The 24,868-nt window shown below is 30.4% G+C and overlaps 2 protein-coding genes across 3 annotated transcripts; both read left to right on the forward strand.

Annotated features, from left to right (window-relative positions):
* On the forward strand, positions 1–24,721 carry LOC111034597. Of its 2 annotated transcripts, XM_022315881.1 has the most exons (20): positions 16–431; positions 1,603–1,794; positions 7,686–7,775; positions 9,668–10,027; positions 10,113–10,267; positions 10,348–10,515; positions 10,742–10,914; positions 11,005–11,241; positions 11,389–11,466; positions 11,576–11,741; positions 11,814–11,899; positions 11,965–12,072; positions 12,190–12,315; positions 12,400–12,606; positions 13,061–13,169; positions 13,303–13,488; positions 15,104–18,198; positions 21,738–21,931; positions 23,314–23,428; positions 24,038–24,721. In XM_022315881.1, the coding sequence occupies exons 2-20, from the start codon at positions 1,763–1,765 to the stop codon at positions 24,260–24,262; spliced, it is 5,910 nt and encodes a 1,969-aa protein (XP_022171573.1). In that variant the 5' UTR covers positions 16–431; positions 1,603–1,762; the 3' UTR covers positions 24,263–24,721. The 2 variants fall into 2 exon arrangements, with proteins under 2 accessions (XP_022171575.1, XP_022171573.1); XM_022315883.1 differs by lacking the exon at positions 1,603–1,794 and having other exon boundaries at positions 1–431; positions 24,038–24,262.
* On the forward strand, positions 4,947–7,462 carry LOC111034598. The gene has a single exon (XM_022315884.1). The coding sequence runs from the start codon at positions 5,811–5,813 to the stop codon at positions 6,903–6,905; it is 1,095 nt and encodes a 364-aa protein (XP_022171576.1). The 5' UTR covers positions 4,947–5,810; the 3' UTR covers positions 6,906–7,462.
* Positions 24,722–24,868: the final 147 nt, after the last annotated feature.

Consider the following 24,868-nt stretch of genomic DNA (forward strand, 5'->3'; position numbering starts at 1 on the left):
TGTAACTTCTTGAACGCTCAAAATTGAACAGATACGTATCGAAACACTCCAATTTCTTCCTTGAAAATGTTTACGGGAGAATTTCGTTACTGTTCCACTGTGGTTCTATTCTGTCGTGATCGAACCATAGAACATCATTGTGTGATAACTGATAAGAAATAATTGTTTATCTTTCGTTACGTTGGGACTCGGGCTTTAAATGTTTGAAACCGCGGTGGTGATAACATTAATTGTAAAATTACATTTTTGATTTTTACTTTGAAGTCTGCTCATCGTTGTTTCTGTTCACTTTACGCAATCGGATTGTATAAAATATGCATTAGATAGTTACATTTATAATTGTGTATTCAATATTATGTTGATAAGTAACTCTGGTTTATCTTAGACCATGTTTTATTGAATTTTTTTCCGTCAATTTCGCTCCGTAGAAAGTAAGTTATTTTGACTTAAAATCATAATTGCATGCATGCTTGCTATTTAAACGTTTAATCACTCAATAGCGTTTAATGGAATCATTACGTATTAAAATCTCATGTGTTTGTGCACATGTCACTATGTCATATCTACGTCAATACATCTAATAATTTTTGTATTGCAAGTTCATAATATTTATGAATTGTAGTTTAAATAGGAATTTGGATTTAATGGAATTATAAAAAACTGTAATAATGTCTGGTGTAGGTATATGTATATATTTTAATAATCAAAGCTTGAAATGTACTTATCACTAGTATTTCCCGGGATTTTTGACATTGATATTTTGATATTAATAAATTGTATAAACTTCAAACAGGACTCTTTTTGTCCATTCTTAGAAGTTATTTTCATGTTATTATGAGAGCATATAAGTAAAAACCTGTATCTGCAGTATATAATAAATATAAAATAATATTTTTTATTGAAATCAATAAGTGAATAGTTTTAAGCAACAGTTTTTGTATATGAGTGTGGACTGCAAAGTGACAACAGTGAGACATGTCTTATTAGTGCATTGCGCTGTGTAATATTATGAATTTTCAAGAATGTTATCCTTTCCAATTACCCCTCATTTAACTATCAAAAATTATCTTCTTAATACTTCTAAAAATATAAAAATAAATTACAATTTTACATTTTAGAGGTAATATTTTTAGAGTTAATCCAAAATTGTTTATTCAGGTTTTTTTTTTTGTGATTGATTCTTTTGAACTAATTTGTGTTCTGAATAGAAATGAGATTAAGTTTTAAGTGAGTGAACAAAAAATTATTCATTCTTATAATCAGTGACAAATGGTTGTGTTAAACTAATTTCTGTATCGCAAAATGTATTGCTGTTCATCTGAAATATTTAGGTGTCTACTAAGCATTAAGCAGATTAAATTAATATAGTTATTCATCATAATTTGGTTTGTGATAACTATCAGTATTTTGTATTCTTTCATTGTCAAAATATTGTGTGTTTTTTTTCCACGGAAAAAGGTATTCATCATCTCAGAAATTTTTGTTTGTTTGATATATTCAAAAAATGTAATTAATTATAATGAACAAAGTTATGTAAGTAACTAAATATTTAATTTATACAATTATAATTTATCATTAATGTATTCATTTTAATATTAACAGACAAAGAAATATACAACTATGTCATCAAGCAATAATGATGCAGATTTAAAATCTAGACTGGCACAATTTGGTATACATAGTCCAATTACAAAGACAACTAGAGCTGTTCTGCATAAAAAACTTTTAAAATTAGAAATGGATTCTAAAAAGGAGCAAAAGAATGAATCGATTAAACTTGGCTGCGAATCAATGGTAAATATATTTCAATAGGTACTTATTAATAATTTAAAAATTTTAATTATATTAAAATTTATTATTTACTTAATTTTATACGAAATGGAATATACACAGATATTGTGTGAATATGACTTAAATGCCATTTTTGAATGTTTTCAAAACATGAGTTACTTATGTCATTAGTATTGTTGCCTATTTGCCTATATGCGCTAGGGTTTTTATGCACTAACTATACATTTGAGGTCTGTGGTTGAAATAATATGAGTGATGACGTATTGCGTATATTTTAAATAATAATATGGATAGACCTTATGCTACTAGACCTGTCTTTTGTACATTCAGCTCAGTCAGAGATGGCGGCAACTCACATTGCTGTACTATTATAATAGTGCAGTATATTATTTAAGTATTAATGTTTAATTAATTGGTTTTATGGCTTTGGTGTAAAAGGAATGACTAAGCTTTTATAAAAACTAAATTTTGTCTAATGAAAGTATGTTTTGCTAAACTATTGTTACTAAAAAAATCATTTGATATTCATGTTTTATAAATTTAATGAACATGTAGTTCAAAAAGTAATTTAATTAATATTCAGAGAAAAATCAAAATGTAATAATATTGATATCTAATTATATTTATTACTTACAAGATTTGGAGTCATGTGAAAGGTTTAAGTACATTTTAGAAATAAGATCAAAAAAACCAATGAAATATAATAAGAAAATGTGACTCAAGGTTTGCCAATGGACTGTGGTAGTCAAACTAGTTGGAATAATTTGCATACACCACCAATGGCACCAAACCGATTAGCTTTTGTTACCTATAGGTACCCTAATACTCTCTAATAGCATTAAATTTATTACATTAACACTGGGTGATCATAATGATGTATATATCCCATCTATAGAAGAACACAATACATTGTTCAATCATATGTTCACATAGTCATATATAATGTATAATATATAGTTAGAATTCCAAATATTAGTAGACCGTATTGGAAGGCAGCTAAGTGTGTTATTAATGACATTTTAATCCGTTTAAAATTAACTTTAATATTTGAAATTTAAGAATGTGGTTAATAATTATTAATTTTTATATTCACTGTTATGTAATATACATTGCTTATAGGACACTACAACAAATGACCTAAACGAGTATGAAATCCGTGATGGAATCTCCAAGTATGGATTAAAGCAAGTCCCATTGACCAATTCTACTTCTCCTGTAATAAGCAATATTATCAGAAAAAAAAGTGGAAATCCTTAAGAAACCTCTCACTAATTTCAAAATTTTTTTATTATATAATTAAGCTAGTACATGTTGTTAAGACAATGTATTAAATATATTTAAATCATATAAAAAAACTTTAATTTGTTATTATGAACATGAAATTGGAATATCTTATAAATCATATTTCTATAACAGATTAATTAAATTTGTTGAACATAACATTTGCATGATTGTATATTTGTGTATAAAATGTTACATTATGTATACCTACAGTTACATTATATACTGAAATTAAGAACTAAAAATTGAGAAAAAATTATATTAGCTTACATTTTGAATATCCATTCAAAATTAACTGCAGTTATTCTTAAATCGTGTGGCTGAATCTTATATTAAGAATACCAATGCATATTTATTAAGAATTATTTTTGTTCAATTTATTTACTATCTAGTAAAAGAAATATTTACCTGTTTATGTGCTCTTCAGAATAGGTAGAATTTCATACTTATCAAATATTCCTCATCAAAAGGCTATTGAAGTTTTTACTTTTAGCCTACCAAAATACCAACTAGAACCAATTTGTTACTAGAACCACTATAAAAGTAGACATTTTGCTATTCCATAAGGTCCCTAATGAAAATTACGCACAAAACAAAAAGCGAGTAAGTGGATGTCTTCCATATACTATGAATCAATCCTTATATAATTACTATAAGTTATAGTCTATAACCATTGAAGGTAAAGTAGGTACTAACCATTGGCATGTGCACAGGGTATGTGGGTTGTGCCCAGACACGCCCTATAATTTTTTATGGGCCAAACTCTATGCCTCAATCATATTCCCATATCATTGTAATAAATATGCTTAAATTACCAAATTCAATATTAGATAATATTTTTAAACCGAGTTTGGAAAAAATTGAATGATTCACTATGAAGGTAAAGTAGGTACCAACCATTGGCATGCGCACAGGGTATGTGGGTTGTGCCCAGACACGCCCTATAATTTTTTATGGGCCAAACTCTATGCCTCAATCATATTCCCATATCATTGTAATAAATATGCTTAAATTACCAAATTCAATATTAGATAATATTTTTAAACCGAGTTTGGAAAAAATTGAATGATTCACTATGTGTACTCTGTAGTTTAATATTGTGTGCCTATATATTGCAGGACTTTTAAAAGTTATTTATGAGACATTGTTGACTAGAAGGCCAATGATAATAATGTATTTGCACTACCTGCTTTTACAGTCTCTGCATGACGGGTACCAAACAAAATAATATTTACTAAAGTAAAAGCTTAGATGCTTAATTACTGTTACTGTTTAAAACTATCTACCTACAATAGAAGAATATTTTTCTGATTAATATTTATTCCTATATGTTTAATATTATAAATAGTTTCTTTATTCCAGTCAAAATTATTCATTATGGAGGTTGGAATTTCATGAAATTGTTTTCAAATTCATTAAATTCATGTTAATCTAGATGTAAATTTTGTTTTATTTTTATATTGTGTATTACTTTATATGTCATGGTTTCGATACTATACAATGCATATTTTTGGATTTTTAGAATTTAAATACTTATTTAAGCACATTTTAGAATTTATATTGACAAATTAATATAATAGTTAAAATAATATTATTGACATAATAAATTACATTTTTTTTTTGGTATTTATAAATTTACATTTTATTTTGTGTCAATCTAAATCATTTTAGATTTTAAATTATAGAATAGGAGGATTCTCCTGTTGAAACAACAAGTGTATGTGACATTAGTACACTATGTCATAAATGTACATATTGTACTTACTACATAGAAACGTTTATATCTTAGGCCCATTACTTGTATTCTTATATTTAATTTTGTGAATTCCATTGTTTATTTATTAATTTATTATTAGTACTATTGTAACAACTGGTTGTTACATTATTGTTTTTTTTTTATTTCTTTAAACCGTGATAAACATTTATATTATTTCTGATAAGCTTATACAACATTGGTGTGCTACCAGTCAATTTTCTTGAGAGGTAGGGATTATTTGTAACAAATTCGGGTACAAATTTCTTTTTTTTTTTTAGAGGGGGAGGGGGGGAAAGAAAAATGTTTATTTAATGTTATTCATTAGATTCATATAATACTTGTATATGACTTAAAAAAGTTGTGTGTGTTTATATAGTAATGTAAAAAAATCTCTTGAGGGGGAGAAATTTCCCTGTGGCCTTTTCCCATCCTCCATTTTGACGCTGGGCTGGGATCAATAATATTTATTTCTATATTCAGTTTGTACATAATCCACAGTTATATACCACAGTTAAATATGATTATAATTTACTTTAATGCCAAATAATATATACTTTTTACATGTCATGTTTATGTACATTCAAACAGTGGCATAGATGGAAAGCATAGTGGATTTTTGCTCAAATTTTTTTTTAACTTCCAATAATAATAAGTTATGATAAACTTTGTATTCAATCTTCAAGTTTTTTGATAAAGCGAAAAAATTTGGGCACAGGTCCAATGTGCGACCTACAACTGATAATTGACCTGTCCTTATCTTTGCCGGGCTAATGTGCGACCTACGTCCAATGTGTGTTTTTTCCTATATAACATGGGGAAATATATTTATTTTTGTGAAGAGAATAGAGATACAAACGTGATAATTGTAAACCGTTCGGCATTCAGTAACGGTCTCACTGTCTTTGTCGAATTACGTTATTGTGAGTTTTAGTAATTTTAAATACAGCGTTATAGTGATTTTAGTAAATTTGTGTTTTTTATTATGAGTGCTACATTAGGATACCTATATCGACATATTATACACGATGAAAAAATGTGTGTACAATTCTTGCAAGACCGAGAATTATTACCATCTCTAAATGAAAATAATAATCGTTGTACCAAAGTGAGAAACAACGAAGAGTGTGGTGGAATATTAAAGGAATGTGAGAGAACGAGTAAAAAACGAAACTCAGATGGTACCTTTAAAAAATACATTTCTTTTAAGTGTTCAAAAAGAGGTTGCCAAACTTATTGTTCAATTCGAAAACAAAATCAATTTTTTTCTTACTTAGATTTAAATAATAGATGTCACAGTAATTTATCATTAACCGAGATCATGGAATTAGTATGGCATTGGACACATTTGGTACCAGTTCATCAAGTTGTACAATTTACTGGTCGAAGTAAGAATACAGTTGTCGATTGGTTTAATTTATGTCGCGATGTGGCTATTTATAAATTTGACAAGCGATCAAAATTAGGTGGAAAAGATGTGATAGTTCAAATCGATGAATCATTATTCAAAGGAAAACGCAAATACAACCGTGGTCGTCTTCAATGTGGTGATATTAGACCAAATGAGGTAAATGAAAATGATAGTGACGATAGTGATGATACAGAAGAAGATAACAATAGTAATAACACAGTGGGTGCAAAAAATTATGGAACGCGTGTATCTGGACCGTGGGTTTTTGGACTTTGTTGCAAAAAAAATGATATTTTGGAACGACGTTTATTCATCGTAGAAAAACGTGACAAAGCAACATTACTTCCTATAATTAAAAATGAAGTAGAACTAGGAAGTATAATCCATAGTGATGAATGGAGAGCTTATTCGTCATTAAACAATGAAGGGTACATACACAGTACTGTGAATCATCAAAAATGGTTTATTGATCCTGATACAAATGCCAATACTCAAACCATAGAATGTGTGTGGAAAATAGTGAAAAAGCGATATGAAATAAGAGTAAACGGCGCATCACCATTATTACCGAGACAACTTAAAGAGGAGTGGTGGAGATCTCTTCACCCAAACAAGCAAACTATATTTGACGAATTTTTATCAGACATGAAAGATGCTTTTATGACATAAATTATATATAAAATTACGATGAATTCTTATCAGACAAGAAAGATAATAATTATAAATGAATTAATAACTATAATAACTATTAATATGGATAAATTTAAAGGATAAAATAACTAATTAATTAATAACTATAATAACTATTACAAATGCAGTATAGGTCAATACGTATATGTAGGTCGCACACTGGACCGAAAATGTATGTGTAGGTCGCACATTGGACCTGTGCCAAAATTTGTATATCATATGCTTCTAAATAGCTCAACATGAGACAAACTATTTTGAGCTTCTTAGAGTTACACGAAAACTTCCTAAATGCACCAATTAGATTTACTTTCCTATCAGAAAATATGCTGAAGTAGAAAATAAAAGAACTTTTACTGATGAAAAGGCGATGACAAGAAAATACACACATCATTGTAAGATCAATACACTCAGAATGTAAAAAAAAGTTATGGGATGATCCGTCACCCATATCTTCTCCGTGTCTACACCTGTGCATTAAAATACAAGTGGCCTCCTCCTTTCCTGGGTTTACCTCTATACAATATTTACCTGTTTTTGAAAAGTATTGGCATCATAATTATGTGTACAATTTTTTTATGTACGATCTATAGTCTATACGTTATATAAAAATTAAAAAAAAAAACATAAATGATTATATTTTTTGATTAATGGTCAAATTGGTGATTTTCTTTTTAGACTTATGTGGATTTAGAATTTAGTTTTTATAAATTATTAAAAATAAATGTAAGTTTAAAATTTAAAATATTTTTTTTGTTGCAGGTTCTTGAACATTGATATGACTGACACAAATGACCAATTTTTAGTTGAAGATGATGAAATATTAGCGGCTATATTAGAAGAAAGTTTAAGGTGAATTTGAATGTCATCTTTAAATAAATACAAATAAAATAGTTTTTATTGTTACACTAATAATTCAAGCACTAGTTAGTTGATTAAGCTTCTTTTATTAAGTAGGTGCGTATATATTTTTTTTGCAATGTATTACATATTCACATATGACATATTAGTATATTATTTCACAAAGCAGTTAACATATACTCAAATTGCATGTATACAAATATTGGAATACTTGCTCTGCTGAATAGGTTGTAGGTCCTAGCTTTTGAGTGTTCCTCATCATAAGGCTATTGAAGTTTTTACTTTTGACCTATCAAAATACCAACTAGATCCAATTTGTTACTGTAGAAACCACTTTAAAATTATACATTTTTACTGCTCCATAATGTTCCTAATGAAAATAACAACACCAAAAAAACTGGGTAAGTTGATGTTCCTCTACTGTATAGTAGGAACAAGTAGGTCATTGTAATGTATGGTGTTAAATTTGAATTCAATGATATAATATCACTGTATATGAATACACGATTCTGAGCAGGGAATTGCTTTGGTTGAAACAATTGAACTTCAGACGCGCATAAAAAAATATTGTGGATTTACACTCAACTTTTTTTTAAATTTCCATTAGCAGCAACTTGTGAGAAACCTTTATTAAAATTTCAAGCTTTTTTATAGATTGCAAATATTTTTTTCGACATTAATTAAAAAAAAAACTAAGAATGATCGAAAATTTCATACGCTTATAAACAGCTCAACATGAGTCAAAATATTATGAAAATTGAATGGTGTATAGAAAACGTTAATTACAACATTCAAAATGTCATGTATTTGTGGTAATTATTTTAGAGTTATACCAAAAACCAAATTCGATTATGTCAAAAACCGATTTTTCTTGAAAATTCCCGTTTTTCCTAAATTTTTTTTTGTTTTTCCCGGCTCTTTTGAAAATTACTGACAATTTTAAAATTTAACCTTTCAATTAAACAAAATAGATTCATTTACCCATCAGAAATGATACTGAAGTTGAAAATCAAAGTATTATTTTGATTATTTATCCGTGTACACAGATACATAAATAAACACACATCATTGTAAAATCAATACATTTGTTAGAATTTAAAAATAATATGTTCATAGCTCCTTCTTAAATTAAAATGTAAACAAATTATTTATTTTTTAATTTGTTTTTATTTTTAAGGGGTTCTAAGTTAATATTGTCAGTGTTTTATTCACAAAATTATTTTATCTTGTTTTAAACACATCATCAATAGCAATTACTGCGTTTGGGTACAGATTATAATGGATAATTAGTCTTAAATTAGTTTGTTTATCATAGCCATTGTTATTAAACAACTATAGACCTGTTAGATTCTTTGTCATGAACCTAATTGTTTTTAATAATATTGTCCTTGTGGCTGTAAAAAATCTATCTCAGTTGACTCGATTTTCACAAATTTTAACAAAGCATTAAAAAATGTAGACCATACTCCACATAACTATCAGCTCCAACAAGTGTGTTACAACTAACCTAGTATTCCTGTGTAGGTTGAAAGTTTCTTCTCATTCAACAAAGCACAATGTTTCTTTTATTGTCCCCATCTATATCACTAACTACAGAAGGAACCAAACAATTGGCTGTATTTGTGGTAATGAGCATCCCATTTATCTTAGTGGTTATTAATAATGAATATTATAGAATTATATTAGGTTTACAAGTCTATTTTGTGAAATTGTATTATTAATTACATTTATTCCATATCATAAAATATAAATTATTTCTAATTTATAGCATAGTTTATGTCATGCATTGTACTATTGGGCCAACACCCATTAAATACTTAAATATTAAAATAAATAAACAAATTTGTTTTTTTAATCAATATCAACACATATTTATCTTATAGACATTACAATGAAGTGGAAGTACCGTTACGGTCTATTGTTGCTAATGAAGTATCTCCTGCAAAGTCTATTATTGAGGATGAACTACCGCCTTTACAGTACGAAGCACCACAGCAGTCTAATGGCTCGAATTCTGTACCTAAATTAAGCAGGGATGCACCACCAGTAGTAATAGACCTGTGCCAATCACCCAAAAAATGTACAACTGTTCAAAGTAGATTATCACATTTTTTTACAAGACCTAAAAGTGATAAAATATGTAATAAGGAAGAAACTAATAGTGAACTAGAAAATCAAACTGACGAATTATGTATTGAAATGAATTCATCACCAGTACAGAATAATGTCAGCATTAGCAGTTCGTAAGTTACGAAAAAACATGCTCCTTTTTAATCAAATCTATTTCATTATCAATATATTGCTGTGACAACTTGATTCATTCTTTAGACCAGCAATTTTCTATAAAGAACCGGATGCAAATGGGTTTCATTTATCATCTGGTTCACATTATGTGTACCCCTCAAATTTTCCAGTCAGAGAATATCAAATGGGAATCATCAAAACAGCTTTATTTCATAATACTCTTGTCAGCTTGCCTACAGGTATTTTTCTATGTGTACAATTTTTTTATTTTGTAAATCATTAAATTACTGAGTTTTAATTTTTTCTTATATTATTATAGGCATGGGAAAAACATTCATAGCTGCTGTAGTCATGTACAACTTTTACCGATGGTATCCAATGGGTAAAATTATATTTATGGCTCCAACAAGACCATTAGTTGCTCAACAAATTGAAGCTTGTCACTCGATAATGGGTATTCCTAGAGAAATGACATTTGAAATGACTGGTTAGTTATAAAGAGAGAGGAAGAGAGTATTTTATTATTAACTATACAGTTTAATGATTCATTTATATGGGATCAAAACATTTTTAAGAATTTCTAGAGATTATTTGTTTTGGGTATTCATGATATTATTGAGTTGATTAAAATCTTATTTCACACATTTTCCTATCTGTGTTTTATATTTTTATGAAAGTATTAAAATATTTCCTAATACTTAATTAAATTCTAGGTAGTATTGCACCAGAACAAAGATATTTAGCTTGGAATAAATACAGAGTCTTTTTTCTTACACCTCAAGTTCTGGCCAATGATTTGAGCCTAAATAAATGTCCATCAGATACATTCAGATGTATTATTGTAGATGAAGCACATCGAGCTACCAAAGATTATGCTTATGTTCAGGTTATTAAATATTACATAATAAATATTACAAACAAATTATCATACAAGTTTGAGAAATATTAGTTTGATAATTGTTTTGTATTCTTATAGGTCTTAAAGCGTTTAGCTGAAGAAAACCGAGTTATAAGAATTGTTGGATTATCAGCTACTCCTGGAACTAATATAGAAGCGGTAACTGAGGTCATACAAAATCTAAGCATATCAAAGTTAGAGTTCAGAACTAATGAATCTCCTGATGTGGTAAAATATACAAATAAAAAGGATGTTGAATGCATACCAGTGAAACTTACAAATACTATTTTGAATATACGCACTCAATTTTTAATGGTTAGTGTAGTCTATTATTATTTATTTTATAATAATATTATACAAAATATATACAGAAATCTAAAAAAAAAAATGTTACAGTTGGTCATTATTTTTTAATTTATAAAACCACTTATATTGTAGTTATTTTAATACAATTTATTTCAGATTTATGATAAATACTTAAGACGTTTAAAACAGTACCATGCCCTTAATGGAAACGTGGCTAATCTAACAAAATTTCAAGTGAGTGTAGTGTTTAAATAATTATAGCATTAAAATCAAAAGATATTTAATATTTATAAGTAGTATTTTTAATATTTTTTTAGTTCAATGAAAGTTGTAATTTTTTCAGATATTCACCGCCAAACAAAAATTTTTAACCAGTAATAATGCCCGTGATATGCCCAAATCTCTTATTGGAAGTTTAATAAATGATTTTACCATATGCATGTCGCTGGCATATGCTTTAGAGTTATTGACAATTTATGGTGTCAAAGTATTTTATTTACAATCATTAGGTATTTAAAGCATTGGATGTTACATAATAAGTTTTGATCACATTTAATGTTTGGTTTTTGGTTTTTATTTAGAAATGAAAGAAAATCATAAATGTTTATCAAATGATGCTGATTTTCAAAATCTCTTGAATGGTATTAACAAAGAATTAAATTCTCAGGTAATTTAGTTATAATAAATCATTTAAATTGTGTGGAATGTTTTTAAATTAAAATTATTTTATAGGACTTGACTTGGAGTCACCCCAAACTATTTGAATTGAAAAAAATTGTTCAAAACTATTTTGGTAATGAAAATGTAGAAGCAAGTAGTAAGATAATAATATTCTGCCAGGTAAAGTGTTTAAATTTCAAATTTGATTATACAGTGGGAATTTGATATAAGATGCTATACATGAGATTGCATTGATGTGTTACCTATTAAAATACTTTAAAATTATTATGTTAATAGTATCGGTTGGTTGTAGTAGAAGTATTTGAACTTTTAAAAACATTTGGTTCATCTGTAAAACCGGTCATGTTTGTTGGGCAATCCGATAAAGTAAAAGGTGGTCTGCCGCAAAAAAAACAATTGGAGGTGAATGAGAATAAAAAGTTATTTCATCATAATATCATTTATAGCTATTTATAAAATGTCGATCATTCAAATATTTTGGAACAGGTGATGAGTCGGTTTAAGAGTGGAGATTTCAATGTATTAATTGCTACAAGTGTAGCTGAAGAAGGCCTAGATATTGGAGATGTTGACCTGATCATATGCTTGGAAGCCAACAAATCTCCAATAAAATTTGTACAACGACTGGGTCGAACTGGACGTAAACGTTCAGGCAAATGTATTACTTTACTGACTGAAGGAAAAGAACAAATTGTAAATATATTGTACAAAATTATGTTTATGTTATTGATTAATTTTAACTTTGTGTGTGCAGTTATTGAATATTAATGACATGTAAAACCAAATTGGTAGATGTTAGAAACCAGTAGTATTCTATCATTTGCGCTAAAATATTACCATACTGAATTTAACCTATACCAGCGGTTCCCAAATGTTTTTACTTTTTAGTTCATGCCACACTAAAAATTAAAAAAATAAATAACTATTACAGAAATCCCCGAATTAAGTATATTATTGTATAATGAGACTTAAAGTAATACTGACATAGTGAAATATTTATTTAGAATAGTTAAGACGTTTCAACAAAATTATTGTTGATTAAAAAATATCAATTTTTACCACTCGGCTTCACAGCTTCACCTGACCTATACAATTAAAATATGTTAAAGAATGATTATCTAAATAAATATATTTTATTTTTGTTTAGAAATACAATTCTAGTGTTTCTTCGAGTAAAACACTTGTAATGAAAATGTTAAAAAACAAAACAATACTTTCTAAGTTGGCTCCTGAAGGACCAAGGTTGGTGCCAAAACGTGAGTGTCTTATATTATAAATAATATATGTTTAAAAAATGAATTAAAATTAGTAAAATTAACTTTTTAACCTAGAAATAAGTGCACTCTGGTATATTTTACAATAAAATAAAAAAAATGTTCAATATTTTAGATATCCATCCACAACGTTTAATGATTCATGTAAAAGCACCAGAAAAACTTTTTCCGGAAAAGAAAAAACCAAAAGGCAAGAGAAAAGCAATTGATAATATCATGCGATATGTAGAACCTAATGATGGCCAAAATGAAGTAGATGAAGATGGAGAAGACGGACTCGATGTTTTCCAAAATAATATAGGTATAAGTCTTAGAGAGCATAGCATAAGTTCTAAATCATTAGTTATTACTTATTTTATAAAATTGTTATTACTTCTTGAATATACTAGTTATAAATAATAGAATAATTGCAAGATTATTATTTAATAGTATAGACCTACAGTAACTAGTATTATTGCTTTGATATAGTGAGTTCTGCTTAATATGATCGCTGGTTAATAAAATCAACCACATATTGGAATAAAAATTGAAAATCCCAAACCAAATCTTATGTTACTAATGTTAAATTAACCTTTTATTAGAATCACCAAGTACAGGATAATTTAATCACTGTTGTGAACATTCTTATCGTTTCTATTGTATTTCAAACTGATTAATTTATAATACTAATTTTATTTTTGAATTTGTAAAAGTAAGATAGTGTATTGTTGTACATCACGTTGTTCAGTTATCTTTGTACGTTGTGTAATTGTGTCGTTTAGTTTATTATATGTAGTTTGTGATCAAACATTTTTCTTAAATGTTGAGCAGACGTTAAAACTTAACAATAAAAGAAAAAATATGTACTTGATTTGTTTTGATAAATTAGAGAAATGTTCTCAAAAAATTCCACATAAGCTCTGAAAATTCTAGAGCCTACGTTAAACAATATTTTGAAAAATCATAAGGAAATCTTAGGCTCATATGAAAATGAAATTAGTAGATTCTAAAGACAATCAAAAATATATAGTTTTTTTACTTTATTTTATTTTAATTTTATTTTAAGTATACGTATAAACATGAATCATTAAAAAAAAAAATGTCTTATGGAAACAACCGTTTAATAGAATCAAAATTATGTGAACCAATGTGATCTCATTAAGAACTCACTGTAATTATTATTTTAAACGACTCATTTCACTACAACAGTTATTAGCAATTTATATTATACATATTTATATTACATTATACATTTTTATATTTCTTCACCCTTCAATACCAACTATCTAGTTTATCAAAGCGTAATCAAATTTTTCGAATACTTTGTGTGTTTAATTACTATACAATATTATAATTACAAGAATATTACAATTCATTCTATAAATCAATAGTATTAACAACTTGTAGTGACATTAAACATGTTCATATTAATATAATAATATAATAACAGCATAACGTATACCTCCAAATAGTTATTGATACCTAGTACATAGTACAATTTATACATAAAACAACAATAAATAAAGGTAGTATGTCCTGGGTATTGTAATGTTAATTGATGTTCACCTTTAATTAATTTTTTTGTATATGAGATACATATATGTAAATTGTTATATGTGTGGATGGTATTAAACATCTAATAGGTATATATTTTAATGAATAATTTGTATTTGTTCTACTTTAGTGTTATTTTGATAGGTGGTATTCAGTTATAGGTAGTTTAGTAATTGATAGTGTTGTATAGTTTGATGTATTTTTGTACACTGATGTAATATTGGTTCACCATCCGTTGCAGTTGACTCTATCGTATGATCCATGGTTAGACTTTAAGCATCAGATTCAAGTTATATCTTATACTAGTTGATGATTCTTCTAGTAAAATGAGTAATTTAAAATAAAAAAATATAGATTTATATAAAGTTTAAAATTTGTTTCAGATAAACCGAAAAAAAGATCAAAAAAACGAAAAACCGTTGAATTTGATACAAACGAAAATGACTGTTCAGAAATCGGACCGTCCAAACAAAAAAATACCGACCTAGATTGCGAACATAATTTAAATGATAACTATTATGATGCATCTGAAATCAATGCACATGATGTAACCGAAAGGACTTTGGACCACTTCGTCGACGAGGAAAAAGTGTTTAACGAATGGCTTCAGTCATGTATGAGGGCCAATACCGTAGTGTTGAACAGCAAGTTTACGGAACTGTTAAATTTTTTTACTGATAGTGGCCCATGTGATACTGAATTTTTCAATGGCAAACCGATGGATGGCATGTTTATTGGGCAGACTGACGTTGGTAAAATACTTGAAGGTCCGTCGGTTAGTGAAGGGTGCACGGTCCACACGAACGATCAGCCGATGAGAAATGCCAATAATTTGTTCCGATTACGCGATGATGTACGACTAGGTGGTTCACAAGTGGCAAGCACATCTACAGCTCATGAAATCAATGACTTCACGGACAATTCAAACCCCGAAGATATGTTCGATGGGCACACTGACTACTCGACTTTCATGCGACCGATCGGTATACGAACGTCTGCAATTTGTGGTGGCAGTCACGAAACGAAACTCGAACAAAACAGCCGTACGGGAAAATGTAATTTCAACGACCTGTTCAAAAGCCCACTGGCTGACGAGTACACCAATGATTTCATGGATAGGAATACGAGTTTCCCTGTACGCCCATCCTCTGTAGATGACTTCAATGTCGGCGACGACGACCACAGTTCTCCAGCTGATATCATGGCCGGAGCTATAGAACGGGACGACGACCAAGACGAAGACGATGAAGTCATACGAAATCTTGATTTCGAAGAACTATTCAAGAGCCAGAGAGCCGACAGGTTAATCGAGAAGTACAGCGAAGAAATTGCAGCTGAACGACCCAAAGTTGATCTAGCGGTCGTTTGTAATGGTGGTGGCAAAAAAGCCGAAATGTGCCATGAGGGAAAAATGAACAACGAAGTATTGTTCGAGAGTAGTCAAAAATCCGACGGGTCTATCGAAGACTTGGTAAGCGACACGGGATCCCGAGTTCGGCCGTCGAATGCAGGTAACTACGTTATACCCGACGATAACGACGACGATGACCAGGACAACGACGAAATCATGGGAAAAATTGATTTCGAAAAACTGTACAAGATTCCGAGATCCGATAACTGTATAGAAAAAGAAACCGGATTACAAAACATCAATCGATCGATCGCCAATGGTGGTCGGAAGAGTCCTGTCATGTGTGGTGGTGGGAAAAAGGTATTGACATCCGGCCACCTGTCGATCGGAAAGATGGACTTCAGTGCATTGTACAAGAACCAAAGGTCCGATGGGTACATTGAAGACTTCATGGTGAGAAACGCTGGACCCCGAGCCGGTCAGTTGAATGCAGTCGATCGCGTCTTACTCCACATCGATGAAGACCAGAATAAAAGCGACGAAGTGATGGGAAATATTGATTCCAAAAAACTTTTCAAAGGTCAAAGGGCTGCCAAGTGTATGAAAAAGAATGAAAGTGACAAAATATCCGCCAAACAATCGAACGTCAGTCGATCGATTGTAAAGGGTGGACGGAGAAGTCCCATCGTATGTGGTGGAGCGTCGGAGAAACTGATCAAGAGCCAACGGGCGTACGAGTACACAGAAGACTACGCGGATAAGACCTTAGCAGAAAAGGTCGGGGTGGCGGATGGTTTGCCGAGCTGGGATGTTAGGGTTAACGACGACGATGACGACGACGTTATTTCCATAAACAGTTCTCAAGAATTTTTCAGTTGCAGACTGCCAAAGAAGACCACCCAGACGAAACTGACGGATCATGTTCGTGCCGACCGCCCCATCGATATCATCGACTTATCATCGCCGCCACCAAAATCGTCATGTACCGCGGTCGCGGCCACATCCGCCATCAGTCTGCCGATTGTAGAAGACAGAATTCCGACCGGCAGTGTCTCGGCCTCACATGTTGGCGGCAGTGGTCTGTTGCAGACATACGACGATGATGACATGGATTTTATGTTCATCGATTACAATAGTGACGGTGATGCTGCTGTTGATGTTTTTACGCAGAAAGACCGGGACGGCTGTGATTCAGACGTTTTCACGCAGAAACAGCCGGATTGCTGTGATGCAGATGTTTTTACGCAAAAATGCCGGGACAGTGGTGATGAGGACTTTTTCACTCGGAAGAAACAGGGCGGCAGCGAAACGAAGGCGGCGGTCAGTCTACCGTTATCCCCTGTCGCTTCTGCAGCGAAATCATCGCTTAAGGGTGACGTGGCGAAGCGTGCCTGCAACCCCACACAATCATACGACAACGGTATGATGCCATTCAACATCATGAAAGCTGCACGTCTTGTTGATTTGCTGAAGCCGGGCTTGAGCATGAAGAGGAACATGACGGCGGTATCTAAACGAAAAGTCGACAACAGCTTGCCGGTGGCTACGCTGAAAGGACAAGTAGACAAAGGCTCCTCATCGGGGGCGTTCAAACGACAAGTCAATAACTCCTCGCCGGTGTCTGCGCTAAAACGACAAGTCGACAACTCCTCGCCGGTGGCTACGCTTAGACGACAAGTCGACAAAGGCTCTTCGTCGGGGGCGTTCAAACGACAAGTCAATAATGCCTCACCGGTGTCCATGTCCAAACGACAGGTTGAAAACTGCTCACCGGTGGCTGGGATCAAACAACAGTTCGACAACGGCTCGATGGCAGCGTTGATGTTGAAAAGAAAAGTCGCCAACTGCCGAAGTCCAGCCGACGACATGTCGCCCATACGTCCTCCGAACGGCCAACGGCGGCGTCCTCAGTTTTCACAGTCTACTCCTAAAGTTCCCGTGCACTCGAAACAACGACAACGAGAAACCGTCACCACCGCTGCCACCACAGTCCCCACCTCCAAAAAGGTAAACTCTCTGTTGACGTCCAGTAGCGACTCTGACGCTTTCATCGGCTACGGGTGCACAGAAAAGACGACCAGCACTTGCCGCCGAGTCAAGAAAAAACGCCGAAGGAGACCGAAAAAGGTCAGTTCACTAATAAGTGATGATTATTATTCGACTAGCTTCAACGTTTGCAGTAGCTATGATTTAATTACAAGATTCCCGCATAAGGCTAAGTATATATTATATAGGGCCTGGATTTAAATGCTATCTAAAAATTCTCTAAAAATAGCAAAAAGTGTAATTTAACCGCAATAAAATGCATGTAATGTATGAATATGCACTAACAATTATAAAAATAATCTAAAAATTATAAAAAAATGCAAAATGTAAGTTTAAGTTTTAAACACTTGGATGTAAAAACAAATTTTGTTCTTGAATGTCATTCTTTTGTGCATTGGACTTCCCAAAAAATTCAAATCCGAGCCCTATTAATGATATGTACAAAATAAATATATTTATCTATTATATATAATATTTGCTCTTCGCTAATACACATTTTTAATAAAAATTACTTAAAGTCATGTTTAGACCCATTTATGAAATAATGTCTTTGATAATAATAATGATCTCAGAATTATTATTATTTTTCGGAGGTATTATAAGTATATTTTATTTACTAAAAATAATTTATTAAATAATTCAAGTTACTAAAACATCTATCATTTCCAGTAAGTTTTTCTTGCATTGTTTTAAAAGACAATAATTACTAACAAAAAAAAGTCTAGACGTTTGTAGTACTACTATAATATATACTAAAGTAAAGAATTGATGTTTTTAACTTTTTTAATTGGAGTATCAGTTTCAGTTTTGATACCATTGATTACATTAGATTACAGAATACCTACCGTATAAACAAATAGAAGTAGGTAATAAAACTAAGACAATAAGATAAACTAATATGAGCTACTCACGTCTTACCGGTGTAACGTACTATACGTATTATATGTGTACATATTTATAGATTTTATAATTATTAAGTGTTTTTTGTGTATCCATCATCACGTTTTATAGCAGAAGTGTTGATTTCATCTTTAACTTTGGACGATTCAAAGTTTGAAAAAATAAGATATTCAAATTCAAACTAAACTAACGATGTTTCTAATGTAATTCAAATATATTTATGTTAAAATCTTTAACATTTCAGTATTACTTATAAGTTACATTTTATATATCATTTTCTTTACTTAGTCAAATTTTGAAAATATTTAGACTAAATTTTAGCTTTTCATAATAGACATAATTTTTAATTGTTGACATTTAAATTTTAAACGAAAGCGATAAATGTATTGATTTTGATTTTTGATGTAATGATGTGTTTTTTTTTAAATTGTGTCTATGTACACGATGAGTAGTCGAAATAATGCTTCGATTTTCAACTTAAGTATGTCTTTTACGGTGGAAAGTGAATCTAGTTGGTGGATTCGGGAAGTCAAAATTTAAAGTTCACAGTAGTTTTCAAAAGTGCCGGGAAAAACGAACAAAAAATTAAGAAAAAACGGGAGATTTACACAAAATCGATTTTAATGTTTGGTGCACCTTTAAAACAAATGAACGCACATACACGAAACTTTCACTGAATGTGTAAATTATCATTTTCTATACACCATACAATTTCAAAATATTTTAATTCATGTTGTGCTATTTGTAGGAATGTGAAATTTTGAATTATTATTTATTTTTTAAAATTAATATTGATGATCAAATTTTTACTCTGTCAAAAAATTTGAAATTATAATACAAGGTCTCTTGTAAGTTTGTATTAGTGTAAATTAAAAAAAAAGTTGAGCTTTAATCCACAATATTTTTTCACAAGCGTCTGAATTTCAAATTTTGACAAAATACTTAAAAATTACGAAAGTTTGCAAATTATTTTGAGTTAGAAATTCGTAAAAATTTTTCTTTTTAAATATAAGATTTCAAAATTTAATACAAGCTTTTTCAGAAGTTTCTCTTCCTTTATCAAAACAAAATTTCTACCGGAAATCAAATTCAATTTTTATGAGCGTTTGAAGTTTAAATTTTTATAACATAGGATATTCATTCGATTTTTCATTAAACGATTATCTTATTTTGTTGTAATTAAAAAACGAATAACCATAGATGTTTGAAATTTACACTAAATGTTTGTTTTATTATTTATTCTATACTTGAAAAGTTAAAAAATATTTTGACTTGTCTTGACCTGTTTACGGACATTTTTAATTTTCAATTATTTTGGTTTTTTTTTCTTTATATGTCAATACAATTTTGTTCGTTAGGTCAAATAGCTTGCGAATTTAATACAATGGTCCTGTTATATTGTTACAATAAAAATTGAAAAACATTAAAAGTACATATGAACAATTTTTTCATTTTAAGCAACATTTTCAACTTTAAGCATTTAAAGTTAAAATTTTGACAACATTTATTAAATTCAAAATGTGCATATTATTTTTTGTAGTTTAAATTTTTTTAAATTTTAAATTTCTACTGCTATGGATTGAAAATTTAAAATAAGGTTACATTTAAGTAGTTAATTTTGTAGAAAAAAAATTTGTAGTTTTGTATAGTTATTTTAAGTTCAATTTTTTACGTTATTTCGACATATTTGTACCAAATCTAACCCTTTACTTATTTATTTTGTTATAATTTAAAAATATTATTCGTGGATACTTGAAACTTTTGTAGTAATTATTATATTTTATACACTTGCAATGACTTTCCAAATCTAATTTTTTTGGTAAAAACGAATTTTATCTACCATATTAATGCCTAATAGTAAAATAAATGACTTCAATCAAATCAATTAATTATCATCAAATATACTAAGTGATATTATAGGCTGACAGACTGTCTTCGTTCAGAATTGTTTATGTATACAATGGTTTTATCATCGAATTCAAATTTAAAGCTATCCTTTACTGCAGTGACCCACTTGTAACAACAGAGCGACATCCACTTACCCGCTTTTTTCTCCTCTGATTTATGTAGATAAAATGTTTATTTTTCTGTTCAAATACTTGAATACAAAATATAAGATAATATATACATAAGTACTCATAAGTTGTTCTTCAAACAAAAAATAAATTTGTTCAATTATTTTCTATGAGTTCAATGTTACGGGTGTAAGGATTATATTTGAAGATTTTGAACATTATTCTTAGTATTCTCATTATTCTAAACTTTTGTCGATTTTTAAAAGTAATATTTTATTATATTCTAACTTGGTAGGTAACTCAGAAACAATATTTATTAAATATCAATTTCTATATTCAGTAGAAGTTGGTTAACGCGACATCAAAGGGACCACGTAGTTTGGTTGTATTAATAGTTATAGGTAATTGTAATAATAATAACAATAATTCTTTATTGCGTACATTTTACAATTTATGATTATGCTTCTAACGTAGGTAGGTTGATAGGTTCTATAAAACTAAACACAAAAAATACAGAAAATTCAGCTGGGACTTAAGGTTTCTACTGGATATATTATATTTATAATTTTTTACCCTTATTTTTGCATTTAATTTTATTGTCTACTGCTACCCTACTCCCTATCTTTCTCCTGTTGAATATAGCAAATATGTATAGTATAATATCATGTTATTGACTGTCCATTTTTGTTATCTTATTTGACGTAGAAACTCTTGTTCATCGATGACGAAGCTGATGTCAGCAATTGCTACGGCGACGGTACCAACCTCAGTGAGACTAGCTCCGACAACGACGAAGGCGACGAAGACGAAAACGATTTCGATTCCAGTTTCATCGATGATGATCATGAAAAGTCCGATCCGTCGAAGAGTATGACTAAACAATATTTGCAATCGGTGAAGTATGTGTCACGCAGTGTAATAATATTTAGTATTATTTTAAGCCGTTTTTAGGGTGTTCGCACTAATAAAGATAAAATATAGTGTACCTATAGCTAACCTAGTGCTGAGGTTGTAGAAATGGTGATTTATGAATAATTTTAGGTACTTGTCAAGTAACTTGTATAGTCCTATGGTGCGTTGCTATTTTTAGTGTCAGTCAAGTATCTGCTGAACACCAGACACAAATTACAAGTTTAACTCCACTAGTCACACAACCTACAAATAATAGTGGAGTGCACTTCTCAACTGGGAGAATATATCAAAGTAAAGAATGAAGATATTCGAAATAAAGCTGAGAATCTAAATGCTCTTCAAGATTGTAGAGTTATTCAAGGGTTCCTTCAAATAGTTTTAATTGACAATGCAAATGAAACAAGTTATGAATCGTTATCATTCCCCGAATTACGAGAAATGACTGGATAATTTATTATTATATCCTGTAAATGGTTTAAAATCACTTTGCTAAAATCTTCCCTAATATGTCTGTAATTTGAGAATAAGATTTATTTATGTCATATGCTATTACTGTTTATGAATTGGGGTTGTACAACTCAATGGATGTTGTAAGATGTGCTGTTTACATCACTAAAAACCCTATGCTGTGTTTTACACAAACTATTAACTGGATAAGAATTGCACCGCCTGGAAAAGAATCGCATGGTATTCATTTAATGACAACCATTTCGTGGTTATCATATTTACATGGTATATATGATAATCGTCTTGTAAATATATGTCCTGTGTGTCCATAGAAAAATGACATAAGTTGTTCTGTTTCTTGTTATACTTCTGAACTGTAGGTGGCTCTTGGGCCTTGACGTCTAGGATAGTACACAAGTACACACGGGCTTTTTCACTTATCGAAACCATTTAAATTAATTAAATTACAAATAACCTATCGTTATAATGTAACGACAAGACTAAAAGTAGAGGTAATGCAGGCCGACGCGCGACGCAGCACTAGTTTTTATCACCTTATCGCACTACAATACTAACATTTTCTTAACATGTTATAATTTTCATAATATTTTGGCTATTTTCTAGTTATTTTTAAAGATTTAAAATGTTTGACTAGTGTCTTGTCTTTTTCATATACATGTTGTACAATTTTTCTTATAAAATTCATTGTTTTAAGTTAATATTTTTTCTTTTTGAGAAAGCTTATAATAATTTTTATGGAGTTTAGTCTTCCAAATTTACGCTAGTGTTAGTTAGGTTGAAATCGCATACATTAATAAATCGGTTAGAATGCGCTGATTAAATACAACGAATAGACCTTACTGTTGAACGATTAGAAATTGGTAATAATTTTTATATAATAAATTGAAAATTTCTCGTTTAGGAGCCAGGCCGCCACTCTCGGAGTTTTCAAGATACCTCAGCTAACAAGACAGCATTTCAACATTGACGTTTACTCACAGATGGGCGATAGGATCATGGATGATAACTACGAAGAGGTAACAGTTTAGAATTAACGAAGTATATTGCTTACGTATATAATTTTACACATAAAACTATGTAATAATATTCTGATTACCTACCCACTTAAAATTACTTAGTTTTATTTGTTTAAAAAGATTTATTTTTCCGTATTAAAAATTGTATTTTAAATTTTAATTGTTTTTGCTGTAAATCAAAACACTAATTTAATCTTTGAAGCGTTCATTAATATTATAATTAACTAGTATGTTACGTTATTATAATATAATTTATACATAGATCTATAGTAAATTTTGACACTTTTTGTTATGAATTGGCTTTTTCGATTAGCTTAACGGCGCCCATTTCCCACGATCGGGACTTATGTACTGTTCCATCGCACAGTCGTGTATAAATATATAATAATATCATTAAGTATAAGTTATAGTTACATAACTATTTATTAATTTAATGGACATAAAATAATGTCAATGGTGATAATAAATGATAAATATTAATGGACCATCATTCATTAAAATATATAATATTACGTTGGCTTTGGTGACCTGTCATTGGTGTAACTACTTAACCTAATAATTATAGTATGGTAATCGTGGTAATCAATATTCCTTATTCTCGGTCGACAGGATTCGTTTTGTGTGGACGACGCGTCGGACCTGAACAGCACGTTTTCGACGACCAACACGAGCGAGCATCGAACGTCGGACGAACGGCCGTCAAAGCCGTCGCCGTCACGGAAGCGGAAGCGCATAATAATGTCGCCGCGGAGTACGGACAGCAGCGACGAAAGCCCACGACGCAAGTTCCGCCGGAAGCGAGGCAGGGTGAAGACTTCGCTGGACTTCAGTTGATCACCGCGGCCCGCAGCCGACGGATTTCGGATGTAACTCTTTCGGTGGTCCATCTATCTGTTAATATTTGTTTTTTTCGCTCACTTTTATACGTAGCGTTTTTTTTTATTGTACTGTTTGCCGCCCCGCCGACTTTTGCAGAAACGTGATACTAGTCTGTGATCTCGTAATGCTGTGTACCTACGCACGACAGGTCACAGGTGTGACTGACTGCGTGTGGCCATCGGTTGGTTATTTATTTTTTTTGCAGTTCAACTGCACATACCTCCTATATTATTATATTACTCTTATATATTATACCTAAATAAATGTTTGTTTGTTTTTTACATTTTTATATACATATTTAACTGTTAAATATTTATTTGTGATAACCAACAGAATAATGAAAACGGATACCTGTACTTGACGTTTTGATCCCAGTTTTAATGTGATAATAAAAATTAACTTTTAAAATAATAACCGAGTTTTTACGATTTATTACAGATTCAGAGCTGATGAGCGAGTCGTATGTTTGTTTTTGATGATGATTTGAGTTTTATGTTTGGAGCACGTTTTTGAGCAGAGTGATTTGCTTCAATTTACAATCATCAATATAAAGTCTGGCTT

The sequence above is a fragment of the Myzus persicae genome, unplaced genomic scaffold (genome assembly GCF_001856785.1).
Source record: "Myzus persicae strain clone G006 unplaced genomic scaffold, MPER_G0061.0, whole genome shotgun sequence".
In the NCBI taxonomy this organism is placed as follows: domain Eukaryota; kingdom Metazoa; phylum Arthropoda; class Insecta; order Hemiptera; family Aphididae; genus Myzus; species Myzus persicae.

Coding starts and splice junctions, on each gene's coding strand:
- LOC111034597 (XM_022315881.1), top strand. CDS start 1,763: ATGAATCGATTAAACTTGGCTGCGAATCAATG. Junction 1,795..7,685: donor AACTTGGCTGCGAATCAATG/GTAAATATATTT, acceptor TTTTTGTTGCAG/GTTCTTGAACATTGATATGA. Junction 11,900..11,964: donor ACAAAGAATTAAATTCTCAG/GTAATTTAGTTA, acceptor ATTATTTTATAG/GACTTGACTTGGAGTCACCC.
- LOC111034598 (XM_022315884.1), top strand. CDS start 5,811: ATGAGTGCTACATTAGGATACCTATATCGACATATTATACACGATGAA.